The 23,181-nt window shown below is 42.1% G+C and overlaps 1 protein-coding gene across 3 annotated transcripts in view; it reads left to right on the forward strand.

The window, feature by feature from the left end:
* The window catches only part of dph6 (diphthamine biosynthesis 6), a 37,468-nt gene extending 22,497 nt beyond the window's left edge, over positions 1-14,971 (forward strand). For all 3 annotated transcript variants that reach the window (XM_031891249.1, XM_002932836.5, XM_031891250.1), the window contains exons 11-15: positions 1,440-1,569; positions 1,949-2,126; positions 8,849-9,085; positions 10,702-11,083; positions 14,006-14,971. In XM_031891249.1, the coding sequence (XP_031747109.1) occupies positions 1,440-1,569; positions 1,949-2,126; positions 8,849-9,085; positions 10,702-11,083; positions 14,006-14,124 (1,046 nt within the window). In that variant the 3' untranslated portion in view covers positions 14,125-14,971. The remainder of the gene's footprint in view (positions 1-1,439; positions 1,570-1,948; positions 2,127-8,848; positions 9,086-10,701; positions 11,084-14,005) is intronic.
* The last annotated feature ends 8,210 nt before the right edge of the window (positions 14,972-23,181 follow it).

Consider the following 23,181-nt stretch of genomic DNA (forward strand, 5'->3'; position numbering starts at 1 on the left):
AGTAGTCATACACTTCAAATGTAAGTGTAGATTATGTTGGCTTGGTAGGAAAGGGTTAGTGATAAAAAGTGCCACATCAGAGTTGCACAGCAAATTAGATAATTATAATTGGATACTAATGATCTAGGTGTGTCTTTACTGATGAAGAAGGCAAGAACATCAGGGACACAATGCACTTCTAATAAGCCTTTTATTAACAAACCAGCTGTTTATATTTGGAATGTAATATGACGGTTTGTTTAAAAAAAAAACTGTATGGCTTAACTGTTTGTGGGTGGTTTATATGTTTTTTTTGAGGTGGGGGCTGGGGCCCTCTCTGAACACAATTAGACAAAGGCATTTGATTGTTGGAATGGCATTTTATATTATTATTAATTAGTGGGGCAGCTATGCAATGGTTGTACCCCATAAAGTGGCAAAGCTCCGAGATACAGACAGAATGGGCCTATCAACATTGATTTATAAGGTACAACACATAAGGTTTAAACTAATTTAAAACTTGAAGTGTTTATTAAAAGAATGGTAAAACTGTGACTTAGATAAGTGTTTCTCAGCTTTATTTTATTGTTAAAACCCATGGCCAACCCTTTCCCTATGCCACTGCTGTCATTAAAGTGGACTTGTCCCCCAGACATAAAAAGCTGTATAATAAAAGTCCTTTTCAAATTAAACATGAAACCCAAATTCATTTTTATATTAACACATCCATACCCATTATAAAGGCATTTAAAAATTCCAGCTGTCAATCATATATTGCTTGCCCCACCGTGGGGCAGACAATAACTTTATAACTATAGCTTTCTGTTCAGCACTACCTAGATGTCACTGCACTTCTCAGTTTTCCCCTCCCTCCTCCTTATCTAACTGTGTAGCCAGTGCATGGGCCTGGGCATCTGGTCCCCCATTCTGGCATATAAACAACATTTTGGTATGATACAAAGCTTGTCTTCATAACAGTGTCCACAAAATGGTGCCTGCCTGCTTGCTGTGATTGAGTAATTCCATGACGGAATGAAACAAGATTTATATTATTTATAATAGAGTAAGTAAAATTTATTTTGCTCATCTAACAATATAGAAAATAATTTGGAGTTATTTCTTAGGGTGACAGGTCCCCTTTAAAGAGCTTGTATGTTCTCTAAGTGATTTTTAGAGAGAGGCTATTATTGTGGGAATGCGTTGTAATAGGTTCTATGACGAATAAAATTAAAGGGGCAGTATATGCCAGCATGAATAGGAGTTGTGCTGAACATACTCTTTACCTTGTTTTAATCAATAAAATGTATGGCTTTTGTTATTTCTTGAACTAAACAGGGGAAACAGGAAAAGCTAAAGCTACTCATGTTTGGTTCTTGTGAGGTAGATAAATACATTTTGAGTGCACAAACAAGAAGTCCATTGTTTGGAGGTATTTGGTGCTAAAATGTTTCTTATTTCAGACCAAGTACAAGAGTTGGGCCTGCAGATGAGTGATGCTGTGCTTATACATCTTTATGTCAAGAGCATGGAGGACTTTTCTGATATAAATAGGGTCTATGGGACACTCTTCCCATCTGCTCCCCCAGCTCGGTGAGTTATCCTCTTATCCCTACAGCGGTAGGCACAGTGGGGCATTAGACTTGCATAAGGATTTTGTTTAGGTCATCAGTCAAATATTCTGAGGTACACATACTTCATGCAGTCTATGGGCAAGGATGGGCTTTAACCACAAGCTTGCTTATGTTTTGCAATTGATTGGCTAACTGAAATGTGTAGGTATCATGAAATTGTAACTAATTTATAGCCCTTTTCCATGGTCCTTTATTTACAGAGGCAAAGCTGTGACTTGATTTGTCACACAGGCTTTAATCAGATGGCAGTACCGTACAACAGCAATTTGAGTAAATGTAAGGTGTGAGCTATTAAATTGTCTACCACATTCATTTTCTCCTCTCTTGTGGGTTTCTAGGGTTTGTGTGCAGTGTTGTCTTCCCGGCAGTGCATTTTTCAAGATGGATGCCCTATTCTGCTGTCCTTCACTTGCAGACGCTAGCAGTGACTGTGTGCCGAAGAAGACGGCAATGCATGTGCAGAGCATCTCTCACTGGGCCCCTGCTAACATTGGGCCCTACAGCCAGGCTGTGCAGGTGAGCATCACTCTGTATGATTGAGACTGGGAATGGCAATGTTGGAGGGCTTTAGAAATGATGTATTACATGCAGTCCATGTATAGTCTGATGTTGGGGCAGAGTAGTTTAATTTGACACATTTTCTCTCCGTCCCCTCAGGGATTTCTCTGCTAACCTCCTGGGCTTGTCGGAATGTCACACACTGATTTTTGCAGATTATTAAAATCTGCTGTTCGATTTCTAGGGGCTGCTGTGGTTCATGTATAAGACATTAGATTTTAAGGTCACTACCATCATTCAGCCTGTCATTAAAAACAGAGACATGGCTGAGGCACTAAATATCTGCCTGCTGTCAGGAATACAATCAAATTAAACAAACACGCCTAGTAACAAGGGAGGTGTGCATTCCCTTGCCACACCAGACCCACCAGAGCCATATTATTGTACGTTCAGTCCACTCTCGTATCCTCTGTTTTGTAAACGATCTATCAGTGTGGTGTGATCAGATGATGATCGAGAATGACTGTAGCGTGTATTAACTAACAGACCAATAGAAGTCACTGAGGATGTTTACCTCATTCTAACCCATGGGTGAGGTCCTGGGATTAGCAACACAGGCTTTAACTGTCAGTTTATGACTTGCACAAACACCTATAAATATGTGTGGTGGTGATGGACCCAGAGCCCAGTCCTGTCCTGCCATCCAGTGGCCAAGTTTAAGTATTGCCACTCCTGCTGTTCATTCAGATGGTTTATATAAACTGGGAGGGGGGTCTGTAGGATGTGACAGCCAAGGGTAGAGACTTTCCCTTCAGCATCACTCATTCAGACATCGTGCCCTTTAGCTGATGCTCTGGAGACTGCATAGAATTAGGGGGATTAAAGTGAGGGGCTTAATGCGGGGTGATGGGGTTTGTCACTATTTCCAGTGTCCTGGAAAGAAACCCATGTCCCCAGCGGGCAGGTCACAGGAGGCACCTTGGCAGAAGTAATACCCCCACATGGCCCCCACCCTGTAGTAGTTTCCAATGTACAAGACAAAAGTAGCAGTAAATACATTGTACTGTTTAACTTGTGCCATGCCAGAAGAAAAGATGGTACAGTGAAGTACTAGCGTATAGATACATGTTTTATAGGGCAATGGCTTTGTGTTCTTGAAAATGAATTTGGTGCATCAGTGGGAACCTACAGATGTGCGATTGATAGTAAAAGGTCTTTCTTTATAAATGGGGTAATGTGAAGTATGTGGCACTCCTTCCCTTACCCACTATTTTCTTTTAAGAAATGGCAGAATTGACTTCACTTAGACATTATGCCCACTGATTTTGAGCTCTGCTTTCCAGCAAATGGGAGAATGTAAAGGTGAAGGTGGTCTTCCATTTTTGTTTGCGGTTGTCTGATTTGTTAATGCCAGGTTGATGAGGCCAACTATGTCCTAAGTTATCCTGACTTAAGCACTATTCAGGATTCACTGTTCTCCAGTACAGTGACATTTTGCCCCCTTTCCACTCTAGTGCAAAGAACTACAGTTCCCATAACTCGTCCAGATAAAGTATGTAGAGAGACCATCTGTATTTTGAGGATTGTTATAAAAATGTATAAAAGCAGGGATATACTTTCTAGTTAGGCTAGAGTTTGGCGAGTTAAAATCCTTATGCAGCTGAGCTAGATATTTATATTTACTGTTACTAATATTTATTTGTCTGTGCAAGAGGCAGTGGCAGGATTCTGTCTTATTAATTCATGGCTCTACACTGCCGTGTAAATGATTGCCCTTGAATAGGTCTCTTCTAATGCCATGTAGATTGCAAGCCCCCCAGGGCAAGAATCCTTGTCTATCTTTGTCCTGTGAATTTATAACAAGATTGGTCCTTGGAGATGGCACCCAGGGAAGCACTGCAGGGGTGGGAGGGGGAGGCATATCCTAGATTGGAGCAGTTGGACACCAAAGGAGGGGAGGGGAGAGTGGGGGGGCTATATATTTTTTTTCTGAGCGGCTGACTCTGACCTTGATAGCATTCGCCAAGCGAAGCTTGGGCAGAAAAAGAGGGAAATCAGCGCGGCATGGACAAAGCAGAGGTGACAGTGTTGCCTGCCCTGCACGGCACATCCAGCACAGGGGCATACAGCATTCAGACAGGCAAACTGAGCGGGACTGAGCACCACCCAGCAGCGCGCGTACGGCCAGCTTTACTTCCACCTGAGCAGCTGGTCACATTCACAAATGGAAACCATTATTATACGACTGCATCTTTTCCCTAATAAATTATATTAGTGTAGATGGGAGTGTTTACATTAACATACAATGAAATATATATTCTGGCAATCCCTGTTGTGATATAGGAATAGTCATGTTTACATATGCATATAGCATAAAATGTATAAATGTGAATATATATAATATTCTATATAGAGGCACCACTGAAATAATGAATGTCTCAGAGTTATAAATAGGGTGCTCGTGCAATCAAAGGAATCCACACCTTCAAAATACATACAGTTCAAAGAAGCACAGCTGTCTGCTATCTGGAAGTTACACGTCACATTAAAGAGCACTGCAAGCGACAATGGGAGTGCTGTGCTTCATTGAACTGTATGTGTGTTTGTGCAATACTTGCACTATAATGGTGGACTTAGGGGTAACAACATAGTACCGAGTGTGTGTTTTTGTTGTAACCTTAAAGGAGAACTAAACCCTAAAAAACGTAGGTAAGGACTTTATATGCCGACTTTACTGCACCAGCCTAAAGATTTAGAATGTCTGTAACAGTAATAATCCATGCCTATAAGGTTGTCTCAGCAGCTCCCCATCTTGGATTTTGTCAGAAGTGTCAGCGATACTGCACACGCTCAGTGGGCTCTGAGCATGACATAAGATAATGCTAAAGGGCTAATTATTACATTCTGAGACAGAATGTATGGGTTTCTGAGCTGCCATGTAATGTGAATCTGAATTAGTTATAAAATGCTTGTTTCTAAGTGATCAGATCATCCCAATACGGTGGTCAAATTGTGTAATGATCCACTCATTTGGCGTCCTTGCCAAACAAGCAGATTTTACTATGTATAATCAACTTTAGGCATTCCTTTACTAGTTCTGTGTGGGGGACACATAGGTTTTTGCCTATTATCGCATCCATTTTGCAAGGTTTACTAAAGTCTAACTCCAAAATTAGCACCAAGCCACACAAAAACGAATGCCAATTTCTATTCCAAACCAGAGAGTGCCATTACCTAAAATACTGCCACAAAATTGTCTAAGGTTGTAAGATGTGACATCAGTTTTTAACTTGTGTATCCATTAGTGAGTGAAAATGGGAAAGATTTATAAGTACAGGTATGGGATCCCTTATCCGGAAAACCCATTATCCAGAAAGTTCCAAACTACAGAAAGGCCATCTCCCATAGACTCCATTATAAGCAAATAATTCTAATTTCTGAAAATGATTTCCTTTTTCTCCATAATTATAAAACAGAACCTTGTACTTGATCCTAACTAAGATATAATTAATCCTTATTGGAGGCAGAACAGCCCTATTGGGTTTATTCAATATTTAAATGATTTTTACCAGACGTAAGTTATGGAGATCCAAATTATGGAAAGATCCCTTATGCGGTAAACTCCAGGCCCCCGAGCATTCTGGATAACAGGTCCCATACCTGTATAGATTTATTATTAGTGAATTCAGTGATAATTAATGTATAAGAAAATAATTGCTAAATGATACTAATTGGCCACAATCCAATTAATAACACATTGATAAATAGCTTCATTAAAGGGGTTGTTCATCTTTAAATTAACTTTTAGCATGACACGGACATTGATATACTGAGACAATTTGCAATTTGGTTTTCTTTTTTAATTTTGGATATTTAGCTTTTTTTTCATCAGCTCTACAGTTTGTAATTTTAGCAGCTTTCTGGTTGCTAGGGTGTTTTATCAACCAGGCAGTGGTTTGAATGAAAGACAGGATTATGAATAGGAGAGGAACTGAATAAAGGGATAATAAATAAAAAGTAAAAATAAAATTGTACCCTCACAGAGCAATAGTTTTTTGACTGCTGGAGTCAGTGACCCCCATATGAAAGCTGGAAAGGTTTAGCAGTGGATTTGGCATTCTATAACATACTAAAGGTTAATACAAAGGGTGCTTTATTGATAATTAGTTTTGTCTCTTGCACTGGAGAACGTGTGCAAGATTTGTAGCAGAAACTAGACTTGACCTAAATGGGCATCCAGGAACTTACAACTCACTAGACCTAGCTCTTATGCTTATGTAAATATAAAAGAGGATAACCGCCCCTGCAATGCTAATGGGTGATGCCATTTGATAAAGGTATAGTAGGCCGCTTCAGCAGTCCAATGGTTTGGCACATGTAGTAATGTGCAAAAGATGTCCCCACTCAGCCACACAGGCCAATAAAAGCTGCCTATTGGGCCCCACCAGAAAGTTTACAGCATATCGTGCCTCACCATTTCACCATGTATGGCCAGCTTTCACCATGGCACTCTCTGCCCCATGCTCACTTAGCTATTGCAAGTGCATAGTGCTTCCCCTTCCAGTGCTTGGCTGCACTGGGGACTCCCTGCGGGGACTGCCTCTATTAGTCTAATTACTGACAGGATTATTACACGCTGTGTGATGAGTGGGTCTCTAATCCCGTTAGGGACCTGATGAAACAGGTCAAAGTCTTCATTGATTTTGGGGTCAGATGTCATGTCCCCAGAGCAAACCATTTACACATCCCCGCCCGCCATACACACACTTAATGGCTACTTATTCCTATTCACTTGTGCTGTGATTATTTATATAGGTGGGTCCCCTTGTTTCTGTAGTTGATAGGTACTAAAGCACTGCATGCTGGGGCCTGTAGTGCACCATGTGATAAAGAGTTTAGAAATGTGGTCATTAGTAATGTTACACCATCATAAATTAAAGATTTCACCCTGAAATACTGTTCTCTTTCCCTTTCTGGACTATAAACCCCTAGACCTGCAGTACAAAAAGGTTTCACAACATGAAACAAAGCTTCAGTTTCAGCACTTTGGCACTTTGTTCCTTGTAACTATCCTCCTCTGTCCTTCTCTTAATCTCCGCATGAATGTGGAACCCTGCAGGGAGAGCTGTCTCAGTGTCACTCAGTATGCAGAGAGATGTACGCCAGGCCCTGCAGTGAGAGCCACAGTCAAATGAAAGGGAAATGCTGGTTCCCTTATTGAATATTGGCTGCCCTTTGACCCTGGATAAGGGCAGTAGCCTCAGGCACCGTGCTGCATTCATAAGGTGGATTCAGGTTATTGGGTATTGATGTGGATCAAGGCTAGTTACGGACAGCTGATCCATTCAGGGCCTGCATTCAGGGACGAGATGAGAAAATGAGCGGATTTCTGTCCAGCCGGCTGTTTGTTAGTGACATGTTCTAATCCCTATGTGCTGGGCAGGTCTTAGTGCCTAAAGCAAACCCTCATACGCATACTGATGGGTGATGGCCAGAGTTCAGTTTTTGGGTCTTCAGCTGTTTGTGGGAGATTAAAAACTGCAACAATAGCCAGTCTTCTTGCAAATTCAGCAGAAAAATGTGTATAACTTCCAGGATGCTCTGCCGACTCTAAGATCTTACACTAAGTTACACTACAGGTCTTTTTTAAATAAAAAAAAATACATAAAATGTATTAATAATTAATCACATAAGCATCTAATAAAACATAGAAAAAGAAAATTGAATGAAGTACAGTACAAAAATATATACCCTCATCAACAGAAACAGACTGGAAAGGTGTATGAAGCATCTTAACCCTATGGCACACGTAACATTTATCCACTGCTTTGCTTTGCCAGCTGAAATATGCTGTAGAAGGTATAAAGGAATAAATGCCAAGGTTTTCAGAGTTCATGGGTCCAAGACGGCATTTGGTCATGACAGCAAAAATGCATTTGCCCAACTCTTACCAAGGTCTTTTGTTCGGTCCATATCCACTGCTTTGGTCACACAGTATGGGAACATGTGACTAAGAGCATGCAAAGAAAGGAAGAGGCTCTTGGGAAACAATATGGAACTGGGGTACATTAAATGGCACATTGATAGAAGTATGGCTAGAGTTTGGAAAGAGGGTATGTGAATGAAAATAATGTGGTATTGATAAGTGTGGGCTATTCATATGTCAGGAAGGAATGGTTCTGAGTGTATAACTATTGGCAATCTGCAAATAAAGAAGTACAGAGAAGTAAATTAAAGGGATTTCTTTGTAATGGTGCTGAAAATAAACTGGAAAAGCAACAATAAATAAAAAGAATTTTGGGTAATGCAAGGAAACAGACTGCTAAATGCTTGGATTACCAAAGATATTTCTGGGGGACAGGGTGATAAATGCATGAAGGGCGAGCATGAAGGGACAGTCTGGTGATACGAGAAAAGGGGGTCCAATTTCTTGGATCGAGGCCTAGTTTTTTTTGTTTATAGAATGGGTACCTGGGAGCAGGGACAACTGGAAATCCAGTAATGCGAGATGAGGTGTTTGGGAATAATACTGACTACTATGATTTTGAAGTAAAAGGTACCTGGAAGTTGGAGATACTAAGATCTAGAGATAAACAAGGGGGTACTGGATATAGGGGATAGACAGGGTGATTGAGATAAAAAAAAGTGGTCAGAGAATAAAATTTAGCGATAAAAGATACAGGCTGCAGCCAAGATAAAATAAAAGACAAATGTATTTCTTTTTGTTCCCTTGTGTAAAGGTTGGTCCTGGTTTATTCTGTGCTGGACAAATTGCACTGAAACCCTGTACCATGCAGCTGGTATCTGGGGGAGCTACAGTGGAAGCCCAGGTCTCCCTGTGCCATGTGGAACGTGTCCTGGACGCCATTAACCTTGGTACCTCCTTGGCCCACGTGCTGCTTGTTCAATGCTATGTAACAAATCGCTCCTACATACCCATCGCCTTAGCTGCTTGGGGTAGCAGAAATGCACAAGAGGTAAGGATGTGTGGCTTTATTGAGCCACTTCATTCTAGAAGCGCATATGGTTAATGAAGTACTTCTCTCATCTTCACTTGTTTCTAATACCCTCCTATCCCAATTTACTTCTACCTTGTTTCTCCCTTTCATTTCCCTCCATGATACAGCCCTGGCTAAAATATTATTCACTCCCAGCATTCCATCTGCACCCCCTATTTTTTTTTTATCAGGGTCTATTGATATAATATATTTGTTTTTTCTTTACCTATTAATGCCCCTGACAAGCCCATCTTGGAACATATTATATATTTATTTATTTATTTGCTGCAGGCTTATGAAAGATGGGAAAATAAAATCAGTAAATTGAAGTAAAAAAAAAAAAGATCAGAAAGATTCTTTTATTTGAACTGTTTAAGGAACTGCACATTAAAATGAACACCTTGTTGTGCCTGGGAGGTGTAGTCCATGCCAGTGCCTCGCTGCCTGTCTCTGTCACGCTGCCTGTAATTATCCCCTGTCTCTCTGCACTGTGCATATGAGGAGAAAATTGAGCACTGCTGATTGAGAAGCCGTCATTACAGCCCGGAACTGACGGCCGACCTGCCGACCTGTCAATTCTCCTGTCACTGCAGTTATTAGATCACCTGACTGCAGGGGACATGCCTTTCCCTACGGCTTTCAACAGCTCGCAGAGGGTTAAATGCCAGCCGTTTTCCTCTTTAACACATTATTGAACGCCCTTCACTGTGCAAAAAAAAAGAATGAAAAGTTTTCTTTAAGAAAAAAAAATGCTGTTTTTTGATGTACAGTATATCAGGCTGAGGTTTAGGTTAAAGGAACATGATACCTAATATCCAAATATATTAACACAAGCAATAGTACTTTTGACAAATATGTGTACAGCTGGCAACACATGCACCAATTGTATATTATATAATTTCAACCAAACTGCACAAGTGATTTTTCAGAATTTTTTACTGATCCACCTCTGGGGCAAGCTCTTCAAAGCTGATTGGCCGTAACAGACCAACCAGTGACCCGATTCAGTGCATCTCTGGGGTCATCAGACACTGCAGGGGCCCATTTATGCCTACTGATATAGCCAATCATCTTGCAAGCTCATCCATCACATCAGTTCTGTTTGGCCATCTACACATGTAGCCTAATTGTGATATGTTATTCTTGTATTTACCTGTTACTCCTTTGCAGTTCTATATTCCAGGCCCAGACTGCCAATCTGTACAGTCTGTCAAATCCAATTAAGGCTGCTGTAAGATGCCTTAGACCTTTTAAACCCATGAGCCACAGTCAAATGGAAAAAGTGTTGTGGAGCAACACATGCATGGAAAAAGTTCCTGGGGGTGCAAATAAGAGCTATAATTGGCTACTGTTTGCCTTTACACTGGGTTTTATGCAATCAACACTTGCCTCCAAGCTAGAAATTTCAAAATGAGCTGGGAGCAACATCCAAGGGGTTGGTGAGCAACATGTTGCTCATGAACCACTGGTTGGGGATCACTGCCTTAGACAGTCACTGTGCTGGTGGTGGGTGGAGGGGGGGGGGGCTCTTTTGGGCCTCTGTTTTGAATCCCAGTCCAGACCTGCTATAGACCTATTATGTTTCATACCTACAGGCTGATATTGTCCCTCTTACCGTGGTGGTAGTACCAATGCTTCCCCGTGGTGCTTCAGTTGAGTGGCATGTTATAGCTGCCGTGAGCGACCCAGCAGAAAGACAACACTTCTCAGTATGCCAGGAAAATCTGGGCTACCAGGTGATGCTTTATGGGGTGATATCCAGTTGTGTGTCCTGTGCCTCCCTCTCACTGTCCCTAAGCTTGGCCCCAAACAGAGCTGTCCATGAGGTGAAGGACAGGAATGAAGCTAGCAGCCTTATTCATAAAGCACTCAGCAGAGCCACAGAGAAACTTCCGACAAACCCCCATCATCTTACAGCCCTGTGCTGCAGAGTGTTCTACAGGAGGGATGGCACAGAGTCACAGAGGCTACAGGAAGGTAAGTCTTAATATAATAGTGAAATCTAAATTCAAAGTAGTAATATACATTTATTCTGCTTTCCCCATATTAGAACTAGATTGAGAATTATCTGTTTTTGTGCCCCCTGGTGCCTTTTGTATAAACGAAGGATTAGGCTAATGGCACATGTGCTATTGTTTCCTTTGACAAATGCCTGCCATTAAAGTGTACTGTAACCACCTGAAAATTGCACCTGACCATTGTATATTACATACACAGTTAAGCAGGGGGCAATAGCAAGAACTTAGTGGTGTATTGAGGCTATTTTATTGGTTAAAAGGAAAGCACTGCCAAAGATTGCCATGTAGATGTAAAGCAGGGGACCAGTTCACTGTCCCTCAGATTGTTGGGTGGCCAGACTATAGTTAGTCCTCAAACTACAGCCCCGCCCCTGTTGCGTCCTCACCCATGGCTACTACCTGTCTGCCTCAGCGTGGTCTTCAGCCCCAGCTTGTCACGCTGGGGCAGAGGACCACGCTGAGGCAGACAGTTAGTAGCCATGGGTGAGGATGCAGCGGGGGCCATATCTGGCTCATTTGAGTGTGTTCTTATGCATTTGACACACGTTTGAGTTCACATAAACACATTCACTAATTGATTCCATTATATTCTGCCTGTTTGTACTCATGAGCATTCAGAATTGCATTTTACTCCATTCCAACATGCTACATTTTCTTGCGAATTACGCACTTCATTCGGTAGAATAGGGGGTTACATTTGTAATTGACAAACACACACAGGTGCATTTAAAAAAAAAAAAACACATATAAATGCAATTTATGCCTTTCATGAGAATGAGCCCTATTTCTTATTGATTTGAATTGGTAACATCTGAAAGTGCTCACTATCCCCAATATGTAATAAAAGGCAATAAGTTTGCAGCAGTAACCCATAGCAATCAATAAGATGCTTCCTTTTAAACAGGCGATCTGTAAATACTACCTGCTGATTGATGCTATGGGTTACTGCTCCTGGGCAAACTTTGTTCGTTTTATTACATAACCCTCAAAAACTGAAAAGTGCCAGTACAGGGACTATCCACTATTTCCCATTCATGTCAAGGGGAGGCAGAAGTGGGTGTTTTGTTAGCCTTAAAATTCCCATACATATACTAATAATATCTTGGACTATTAGTAGTATGGGTATGGTGGGCCATATGAATAATCTTTACTGGGGGTGGGGGTGGAGCTCTTAACCAAATGTTACACACCAAAAGGGAAATTTGGACCCAAATATGTGAAACCCACTGGCCTAGTGATAAAACTGCTGCCCTGTAATGCTGCCTGTGGGAATGATTTAGTCTGGGCATTTGAAGTTCTTTACTGTTTTCACATAACATGTAATAAGGATTTAAATACATAGCAGGGCTGGCTCCTTACTTGCCATGTGAGAATGAGCTGTTCATGCTACAAGTATCCTGCCTTAGGACTGATGGCATTGATAGGAGTCACCGCAGCAGGATTAGTTGGAGAAGAAATACCTTGCTTTGTGCTTTTGCTGTGCCGTGAGAGTCTCCTGTCTGGTGCCGGGCTGGCTAATATGGGCGTAGGTTTTGGACTTCCTACCCATGTCATTCTCGTGGTGCCGGCACTGTCATTTTTTTATACCACAGACAGGAGCCGTCATTAGCAGAGCTTTCAGCAGCAGTTCATATTCGCTGGAAGTAAAATGCTAATTAGGCTGTGCTTATTAATGAGGTGCCTCCCTTTACCTGTCCTGACGAGGTGCAGTCTCAAAAAAGGAATGTCAGCTTGTCTTTTTAACCTGTTTGCTGCCAGAACGGAGCAAGGGGAAAGAAAGAGGGTGGGTGCGCTTTGAGATCCATTGAGGTTGCTCCTTGTTATGTATGGGGGGTTAAGCAAGAATTGTAGGTTGCTAACTGTGGGTTAGTTTATGGTTACTACAGCCCGCGTTAGAGGAGGTGTGAGGCCCTGTTTGTATGGGGGTTAAGCAAGAATTGTAGGTTGCTAACCGTGGGTTAGTTTATGGTTACTACAGCCCGAGTTAGTGGAGGTGAGAGGCCCTGTTTGTATGGGGGGTTAAGCAAGACTTGTAGGTTGCAAACTGTGGGTTAGTTTAGGGTTACTACAGCCCAGCTTAGTGGAGGTGTGAGACCCTGTTTGTATGGGGGGTTAAGCAAGACTTGTAGGTTGCAAACTGTGGGTTAGTTTATGGTTACTACAGCCCGAGTTAGTGGAGGTGAGAGGCCCTGTTTGTATGGGGGGTTAAGCAAGACTTGTAGGTTGCAAACTGTGGGTTAGTTTATGGTTACTACAGCCTGAGGTAGTTGAAGTGTGAGGCACTGTTGATCTATGCATTGCTATGGAGATTTCCACAATGGCTGTGCAAGTGCTATATTTTCAGTCAGGCATACATATCATACATTTTTCTTTTCTCCTGCCTCCCTCCTCCATTTGGTACAGCTGGGATACTTGTAATGAATGACTGCTTGATTTAATAAAGCCCAATTATTGCTGCTGTTTATCTGCTCATTTTAAGCATTTTGGGATTCGGCAAATTACAATGCTCCCGGCCTTTCCAATTTCAGGAGCCACTAATATCCCCATCAGGCCCTGAATTAATAAACCACAACAAAAAAATCCTTGTTCAGAGGAGATTATCATTACACAGCGAGTGTCTTCTGCCCCTCAAGCCCTGTACAAGTTCCAATGGGGGGGGATGCTGTGAGGCCGTAGAGCCTAATCACACCTGACAACACAGAATCTGTCATTTCCCTGGGGATGGGGGGGGGACCCACCAGGGTCCGGGGAGACAGCGTTTGTTTTGTTACTCTTCAACTAGAGATGCTTTCTTAACCCCCAGCCAAGTAGAACTACTGTATTGCTAACACAATGCTTCAGTACCATGCTTGTGGTTTAATTCAATCTTTCTCTTTCCAAGGGCTTCAGGGAGTTCTGGGAGAAGTCTGGCCTGAGAAACCTCCAGCTCTGGTACTGGTGCCTGTAATGGACCTGCCTTGTAACCAGATCCTACACTTGTCCTTCTGGCTTAGTCTGTAACCCAGTAAAGCATAAATCGGACCTTCACAAGGATTCCTGTGGACCTGGGAACCCTGTCTTCATGACTTTCTGTTTGGAGGGTACAGATGGTTTACATGAACGGTGTCAAACCTATGGGCGTCCAGCTGCAATTGCATTTGCCTGTATCCCTGGCTCTTGGCTACAACATGGTCTGATAGCTCCTAGCCCAAAGGAAGGCCATCTTTGCTACTTCCAACTGTTGCAGATCTCCCAGCATGCCTTTGTCAGATGAGCTGACGTGGTAACATCTGGAGGACTGGAAATTGTCTGTTTAAATATTATTTTATTATATTTTATAATTATGGGCATAGTACTATAGTTTTACTGGACCAAACTGTTACGGCAGTGATGCCTGACCTGTGGCTGAATTATCACAATGACAGCCAGTGAATCTTTGCTTTTAAGGACAAGGAAATTTATTTCACTGAGGTGGCAAAATGTTAGGCAACCCCTAGTAAAATAAATCGCTACCATTTTGGCACCTCCCATTGAAAAATACTTTCTTTTTTCTTTAAGGAAATATCGGCCACAGACTCTCCTCCCTTCTAGCTCAATTATTTGGGCTTTTGGCAAAATAAATGGACCAATAGAAAGGTGGCCATGCAGTATATACTGTATGTATCTGCAGGTCAGAGCGCATCGGCCAATGTATGGCCAGTTTTAAGTAATTCTTGTCTGTGTGATCATCATTTCCATCATGGACATGGGGCATAATTCTGGAATTGTCATATTGCTACAATACCCCCTAGGATAATTTTAATATGTATGCTGCTGGAAAATAATTTTATACTCCGTTGAATAAATCCCTTTATTTATGAAGGCTAAATGTGTAGTATGGCTTTCTTGAGGATGCTGGGATTGGTATGGGGAGGCCGTTTGGCAGAAATAGAACTCTAGAAGTCTTAAGGCGGCCGTGCACATTAAAATCCACTAATTTGGCAAGGTCGCCAAACAAGTGGATTTTGTCCTGATGTGCCCACCTAAGGTGGGAGATATCGGGCTAGGGCCAAACAATCAAATTATGGATGGATACTTAAAGTGATACGACGCCAAAAATCTACTCTCCAAAATATTAATATACTTTAAAAATTCCCTATAGGTCAGTGCTGTCCAACTGGCGGCCCGCGGGCCGCATGCGGCCCGCGACCCCCCTCTGTGTGGCCCCCCACCTGTCTGGCTGCTTTGATGGCTTACCTTTGAGTAAGCATTAAATGGTATCAGTACTGTGATTAACTGGCCCCCTGCATGGTTCTCACCTCAGATTCAGGCTGTAATCCCTCTGTATTGTTTAAAAATGTAATCCCCTGTGTTTTTCACACCTTTTAATCTCTGCATTGTTCACCCCCTGCAGTGTTCACACCTCAGGCTCAGGCTGTAATCACTCCCATTGTTCACTTCTTCACACCTCAGACATAGGTACTGTAGGCAGAGTATGGCACACACAGCCAGCATAGGGCAGGTAGAGTATGGCACACACAGGCAGCATAGGTCAGGTAGGGTATGGCACACACAGGAAGGGTAGGGCAGGCAGAGTATGGCACTCACAGGCAGGGTAGGGCAGGCAGAGTATGGCACACAGAGGCAGCATAGGGAAGGCAGAGTATGGCACACACAGGCAGGGTAGGACACGCAGAGTATGGCACGCACAGACAGCTTAGGACAGGCAGAGTGCTGCCTGTGTGTGCCATACTCTGCTTGCCCTATGCTGCTTGTGGGAGTTGAACCTGGCAGGGGGTTTGTTGTGGGAGTTTGTTAGCAGTTGGAAATAGCCATTAAATGGTCCCTAAGGTGTATAATTATGTACTGGGGGTTGCTCTGCTATCCACAGGGGAGGAGGAGGCATATGAAATTTAAGGGTATATCTTAATATGACATAAATCTTTCACATATGAATGATGGTTGATATCCCCACAGTAAGGACCAAGCATTTGGGATTTTGCTGTGCTACCACCATTGTGATAAAATAGGTGTGGTTTGAAGTGGGTGTGGTTTCAAAAAGGGGAGTGGTCAAAACTGGCTTCCATTAGCGGCCCTCCACCATGTATGCTAGAGAAATTCCGGCCCTCGGCACCGTAGAAGTTGGACAGCACTGCTATAGGTCATGTTGATCATTTTTCACTATTATGGCTGCGTCTGTAAGTAATTGTTACTTGAAGTCCCTAAACCTGACTGTTTTGCCAACCTGACTGTCCCTTCTCAGCCTGACAGTTATAGCTTCTAATGCTAACGGACTCCTGCTGCACAAATATGGCAGCCCCCTCATAGAGGAACATGGGGGATCAGATGGGTAATGTAAAAGCATTGGGCACATACTTTTAAGGCAAAATTATAGATGTAAGAGAGGTTTAATTTCTGGTGTCAGTATCTTTTTAAGAAGCCCATACAAAACACCAATTAACTTTTACAGACGTTTTAATTAACAAATGTTACAGTACGCACATATGCATGCAATAAAATAGAAGGGTGGATAATATCTACAGATATAAACCTACATGTATATGTATATTGATATGTGTCAAGTGACACCCTTTGCTTGGGCTGAGGGTTATAAAGTGCACAAGTCCATTACAGCCCTCTAACCTATCAGGGAAAACCAGGGCCAAGGAAAGTTCCATTAGCAGGGCATACCAAAGTTCTCCCAAGATGTATTAAAATTGCTTGTTAATTAGGGCCATAATGGGCCCTCTACATTCCGCTGCAACTGCAAGGTTTGTTTCCTCTATAGATACACCCCTGGGGCACACCATTATACCTCCTGCTCTCTAGCCAGTTCCTTACCTTACCTTCCCACATGTCCACAGTGAAACAATAGCAAGTCTTTTACTTTACTTTTCTTGGGTGAGGAGGGGGGATAATGTTTTTAATAAGAATGCAGTAATTCTTATTTTGGCAACTGCCATGTTTATAGTTAAACAACTGAGCTTTATAATGCTAAGGTTGGTGGCATACAGTGGCACAGTGCTGGGTTCCTAGGTTCAATTCCAGCCAGGGAACTGTAATATATAACGGACATGGTTTGTATGTTCTTCCTGTGCTTGTGTGTGGGACAATGTGGGATTTGCACACACGCAAGGCTCTGGTGGGCCACATTCCTGGTAATTCCACTGGTGTTAATTGGCTACTGGTAAAATTGATTCAAATGTGTGTGAGTGTGACAGGGAGTTTAGACTAGGGATGCACCAAATCCAGAATTAGGTTTGGGATTTGGCTAGTATCAAAAGGGTTTGGATTCGGCTGATTTGGTTCGGTGTTCAAGTGAATCTATTACAAAGGATTTGGGTTTGTCCATACACTGGCAGATCCACTCGCTTGGGTGGGCGATATCGGGAGAATCCAGGGTAATTCGATCATTTGGCCCTGGGGCCAAACGATCGAATTATAATGACGGGTATAGGCAAAGTTGGTCCGGGGACCACATCAAAGAGCTGATGCCGTCCCCGATCCGACTAGATTTTCTAACCCGCCCGATCGAGATCTGCCCGATTTCAGGCCAGATATCGGTCGGGCAGGCCCGCGGGAGTGCCCATACACGGGCTGTAACTCCACTGGCCCGAGGACTGATGTGAATGATGTATAACCTCTTTGGAATATGTTGGTGCTACAGGAATAATAATACACCAGCCAGTCTGTTTTCTGCTTTGGCACTTTCTGTGAACTCCATAAAGTCTGACCTTTCATGTTCTGGAATCATCATTGCACAAATACTTGGGCGATCTGTCTTACGGTGCTGCTTTGTCCTTGACTGTTTAATAAAGGTTATGTTTTAATATCATTCTCTCAGGTAGTTATCTCTGGGAACACAATTAGGACCCAGCGGGTGGTGTGACTAATAAGCCACTCTTTGTATCAGTTTCATTCTTTAGCGAGCTAGAACATTTTCTTCAGTTAAAGGGTAACTTTCCCCATTATAAAAATACACTTAACTGTATTATATATGGGTGCAAGGTACGGGAGGACCAGGGGAGCCCTATGCAGGATGTCTAAAAGGTAAAAAATAAGGGGGGTGCCATATTAAAAAAGACCTCCATGTTGCTCACACTTAATGTCTGTCAGGCCGTCTTCATCCAAGTCTAGGGCTTGGCAATAGACCCAGACTGGCAATCTGTGTATTCTGGCAAATGCCAGAGGGGCTGCTGTAAGATGCCATAGACAGTCACTATTTATTGGGCTGGTGGGGAGGCTTGAAATGCCAGGGCCTTCTCAGAATCTCAGTCTGGATCTGCTTGGCACAATGAGCAGGGAGTTGACAGAGCAGTGGATCCTCTTTCAGTAGAGCTTGGCACACATCACATTGAATTGAGAGCCACTGTATTTTAGCTTGGCTACACTACACTGTGTTATTGTTATGTGCGCTATTGTAATATTCTAAATGTTGATTTTAGGCACAACTACTTTTTAAAACTATATTTTGTAGCACTGTATGCCTCACTGGAAAATCAGCGCATCCAATACTTTATCAGCCAAGTGTGCCAGGAGCATAAACATAACCTTCCTGTGCTTATCACCTGCTTGTCCAGAAGTTGCCCTACAATGAATGATCACAAAAGACCATTTCATTTTATGGTAGGACATTTGTTCTGGGTCCTGGCATTACAGGGGTTGTAGAAACGTATAAAGGGCACATTAAACTTTAGCCTGTGATTTCCCTTTTCAGACAGGGTACACCTCAGTAATGCAAAAGAAAGATCTACCCCCATACTGTGCTGCAGTTTTTTGCAGCACGAAATAGAATCTGTGAACATAAGCATAAAGTACAGGTATAGGATTCCTTCTCATGTGGAAACCCATTATCCAGAAAGCTCCAAATTACAGGAAGTCTATCTCCCACAAAGTCCATAAAAACCTATATTTTTTGAAAAACTGTTTCCTTTTTCTTTGTAATAATAAAACAGTAGTTTGTACTTTATGGTAACTAAACTGCATGACTGGTGGCAGAACAATCCTATTGGGTTTATTTCATGTTTAAATTATTTTTAGCAGACTTAAGGCCGATTTACTAAAAGATCCTGTACTCCGAAACCCCCAAGTCCTAAGCATTCTGCATGATAGATCATATACCTGTAGATGTGGTGATGCTGCTCCGTCAAGAAATTAAATGTGTTTTACTGAAATGTTGGCTAATACTGCCCCCCTGTGGCGACCGTGTACAGTGCAGCTAACATGCCCTCTTACTATCAGACACAATAGCAAGTGCCTTTCAGAGTATGTAAAAATCGGATTTATTATTTATAGGACACTATAAATTCATTTACTCTCTATCTAATGGAGGCAATAATATGTAGCTGATAATTCTTTTCCTTTTCCTGTTATTATCTTAGTTTCTTAAAAGGTATAACTTGCTTAGGTTGCCATTTAAAATCTCATGCACATGTAAAGTAGGTTGTCTGCAGTTTCCCTTATCACTGCCTATAATTTATCTATCTATCTATCTATCTTTATTATGACCTGCTATATCATGACTGCTGTTATCCAGCAGGACGCACCAATAAAAGAAGGCTATGAAGAATGGATAAGCATTTTGCCTATATTATTTATATCCTTTGCTTGATTTATTAACATTCTTATTGATAAAGGGGTGTGGCCACATCGGAACCTTACAGTAATTTGTTTGTTTGCTATGATCAGAGCCAGGGCCACAGAGAACAATCAGAAGGCCATAGGTAAGGAGACAATGGTCTCTGAGACACAGGTTACTTTATCTTCTTTTAAAAGATAAACTTGCCTGGCATTCCCAGCACTGGCTCAGCTTTACTCTATAATGCTGCATTCAGTTCTGGGTATGCTAATGTGCCACAGGATTTAGATAAGGCAAGTAAAGCACCCAAGTATAAACACAAATATGTAAAGAACATTTGGTACCTAATGGTGCTACTGACAAAACAGAAGCTGCAAGGTCCCTAATGACTCCACAGCATTAACTGGCAAGCTTAAAGGGGCACACTTGGCTTACAGTATGTATGACCATGTAACCACCAATGATATACTATTATTATTAATAATAAAATCTATTTAAAAAAACACCAACATATTGTACACTGTTGCACAATATAGGTGTATACATTTAACATACAAAAACAAGAGATATCCAAAACAAGAGGGCCCTGACTGTATAGTAAGTGCTGAGCCGTGCCTGTGCTGTGCTGGTGGGGATACATGAGGTTATGATATGAATACCTGTATGTATGTGGGTAATGAGTGCATGGATATGGGGAGCAAGTGAAGGAAGAAGAGAGATACATTTATAGAGAATGGGCAGACTTTTCTGTTGGATATGGGCTCCTAACATCTACTGCACATACCTGATGGTGCATCTTAATGAGAGAAGGATAGCTAGAATGCTGGGAGTAGGCACAGTTAGGGGAGATTGGGTACAGGCAGTTAGCCTCTCCTCAAAAACATGCAATGTTATTTAGGTGCAATATGCAAAAAAAAAGAAAAAGTCAAATTCCAGGCCTCAGTAAACATTAATTGTCCATAAACATGTGTACCAATGTTCCTGTCTGACTGAAACAGCTGCTTTTTGTTTGTTTCTCTCCCAGCCATCCTCTAATGAATGTGCATCTAGCTCCAAGCTTAACTACATTTCCCAGAATTCCCTTTCCCTTGCCTCCTCTGTCCTGATTGAAACCAAGGATATTTGTGTCATAAGAACTCATGGAAAAGGCAACTTGTTTGTTATTGTGTTCACACGTATAGGACAAAGTCAGACCTGGAATCCGCTCTGGTCCGCCTTCACTTTGTACGCTCACTAAAGTCCTAAAATAGAAAGCTAAAGAAAATAATGATTCAACATGATGCCAGCTTTGCCAAATAGCATGTAACTTGTAGTTTGCAGGAGTTAAGGGGGGAAGTAAAGTGCCAACCAACATGGCCACTAGCACTGGGAGCTCCCTCCTGTTGTGGGTAGCCCAGCATTGGCAAGGGGAGTTTTTTTTTTTTTTAAATATATTGTTTCCCACATCGGAGTGCAGGTGCTATTAGCCCACACCTCTGGTGGGGAAAACAATATAGAGGTGATAGGTGCTTTTTAAAGTGGCCCTAACCAAATGTTGGTCCTGAAAAGGGAACTTAAGTTTCAAACCACTAAATAGGTTTGCCGCCCTGCCAGTTTTTAACCGGCCCAGCCAGTAAATCACCAGCTAGGGCTGGGGCCAGAATTACAAATTTAATGGCAATGTAACTGCCAGCAAATTCGTAATACCCCATAAATCCCTCCCTTTCCTAACCCTCTCCTCTACCGGATCCCTCCTTATAAGGATCATCCCGCCTATGCCCTGCCCATTTCCCTGCCTCCACAAGACATCACCTCCCATTCCCCCACCTGAAGGCTGACATTTAGTTACACAAATGTGGCAACCCTAGCTCTAAAGGGATTAACATTCAATAGGAGGTTTATGGGTGATAAAATGAAAGACTGTGGCCAACCGGCCTCAGAGACAGTGGCAGCATAGACAGGGGCTTAAACGGGAAAGTGTGCATTCTGCTTTTAAAACAGTATTTCCATTCAACAACATTTAAATGGAACAAAATCAAAAGTATAGCAACCCTTACTACAGTAAGATCCCACAATTACACTTAAAATATATATTATATTATAAATATTATATAACTATTATGTACTTATGGACCAATTAATTGACCCAGTAGGTGAAATGTACCATTTTACACAGTATAACAATGTCATGAGTCTTGATCAAGGCTCCCCCTAAAATTACCTTGGAATGAACACACATTCCAGTAAAACAAATGATTAATAAGCACACAATGCTGGGACTAGTGTTCCTACTGATTAATAATTGATACAATTTGTTTTCTCTTTTTAATAAACTGAGAATTCCCCCTACAGACCCAGGTCCGGTTGCTTTACAGGAATGGAAGGAGACCTTGGCAGGTGCTCAAGCACTACGTGGAAATAAGCATCATTGGGAGAGTTGCTAAACATTGGTGGGAAGGCCAGGTATTTTCCTATGACTGGGAGATTAAATGTGGTCGCTCTGTTCCGAGTCCCTCATCAATCTCTCAGCACTGTAGCTGGAGGGTGCTATGAAATGATAATGGGTGTGAGCACCTTGGCAAAGGCAGTCCACTGTACAATTAGCAAGGGAAATGTAATATTTGATCCAGAGCAAGGCACCCTGGGATATTAGGGAAAGAGCAGTAATTTTTATGTAGCAACCTGGACAATGAAAGTAACTGACCAAACATGGACCCATTTCCAACAGAAATATTATACACAGTATTCTAAAAATGTCTACTGAATCCTCATAGAAGAGAAAGAAATCAGTCAGTCCTGGATGACAAATATGATGATCTGTAATAAGCAGAAGCTCTGCTCTACCCTCCAGCTGCCATTAAACTACACCACCCAGCATTCTTCAATAGCCTTTGGGAATTCTGCTGTTTGATATCGCAGCTAGAGGGCCATGAACCTATTAGTAGTGTTCCCACTGCTGGATATTGTGGCACTAGTTGGTTATTATGGTATAGCCCTGGCTGAAGGTCATTCAGTGTGTAAAGACATTACTCTCATCACAGCCTAGGAGGAAGGTCATTCTGTAGGATTGCACAAGCCTTGTTCCCACCATGTATTTTTGTCAGGGGGAGGTAAGAAAGTAACTGGGGTATAGCCATAATAAAGTAGCCAGAAAAAATAAATAAAGCTATGCTTAAGGAAACATAAACAAAAAGGGGTGGGGAACAAGTGCATAGGTCAAAGATTTGTTACTGCAACAGCCAAGTGGTGATAGTGATTTCTAAGGAGCTTTGAAGAAAGTGTTAGTGCAGGAGGTTTAACGATGCAAGGAGATAGAGTACTCCATAGGCGTGGCCGATCAGTGGGGACGATTTCACGTGTGGCTGTTTTGGTGAACTGTATAACACAGAGATTGTCAGCTAGTAATATGTTACAGTAGGCTATCCTACAGTGTTTTAGTAGTGGAGGGACAGATTTTTTTTAGAAAGAAACGGCATGTTTTGGTAAGGGATGCAATGTGGGCTGAAGTGCCACCCAGGTACTTGCCTTGGAGGACTGGATGT

The sequence above is a fragment of the Xenopus tropicalis genome, chromosome 8, assembly GCF_000004195.4.
Source record: "Xenopus tropicalis strain Nigerian chromosome 8, UCB_Xtro_10.0, whole genome shotgun sequence".
Classification (NCBI taxonomy): Eukaryota; Metazoa; Chordata; class Amphibia; order Anura; family Pipidae; genus Xenopus; species Xenopus tropicalis.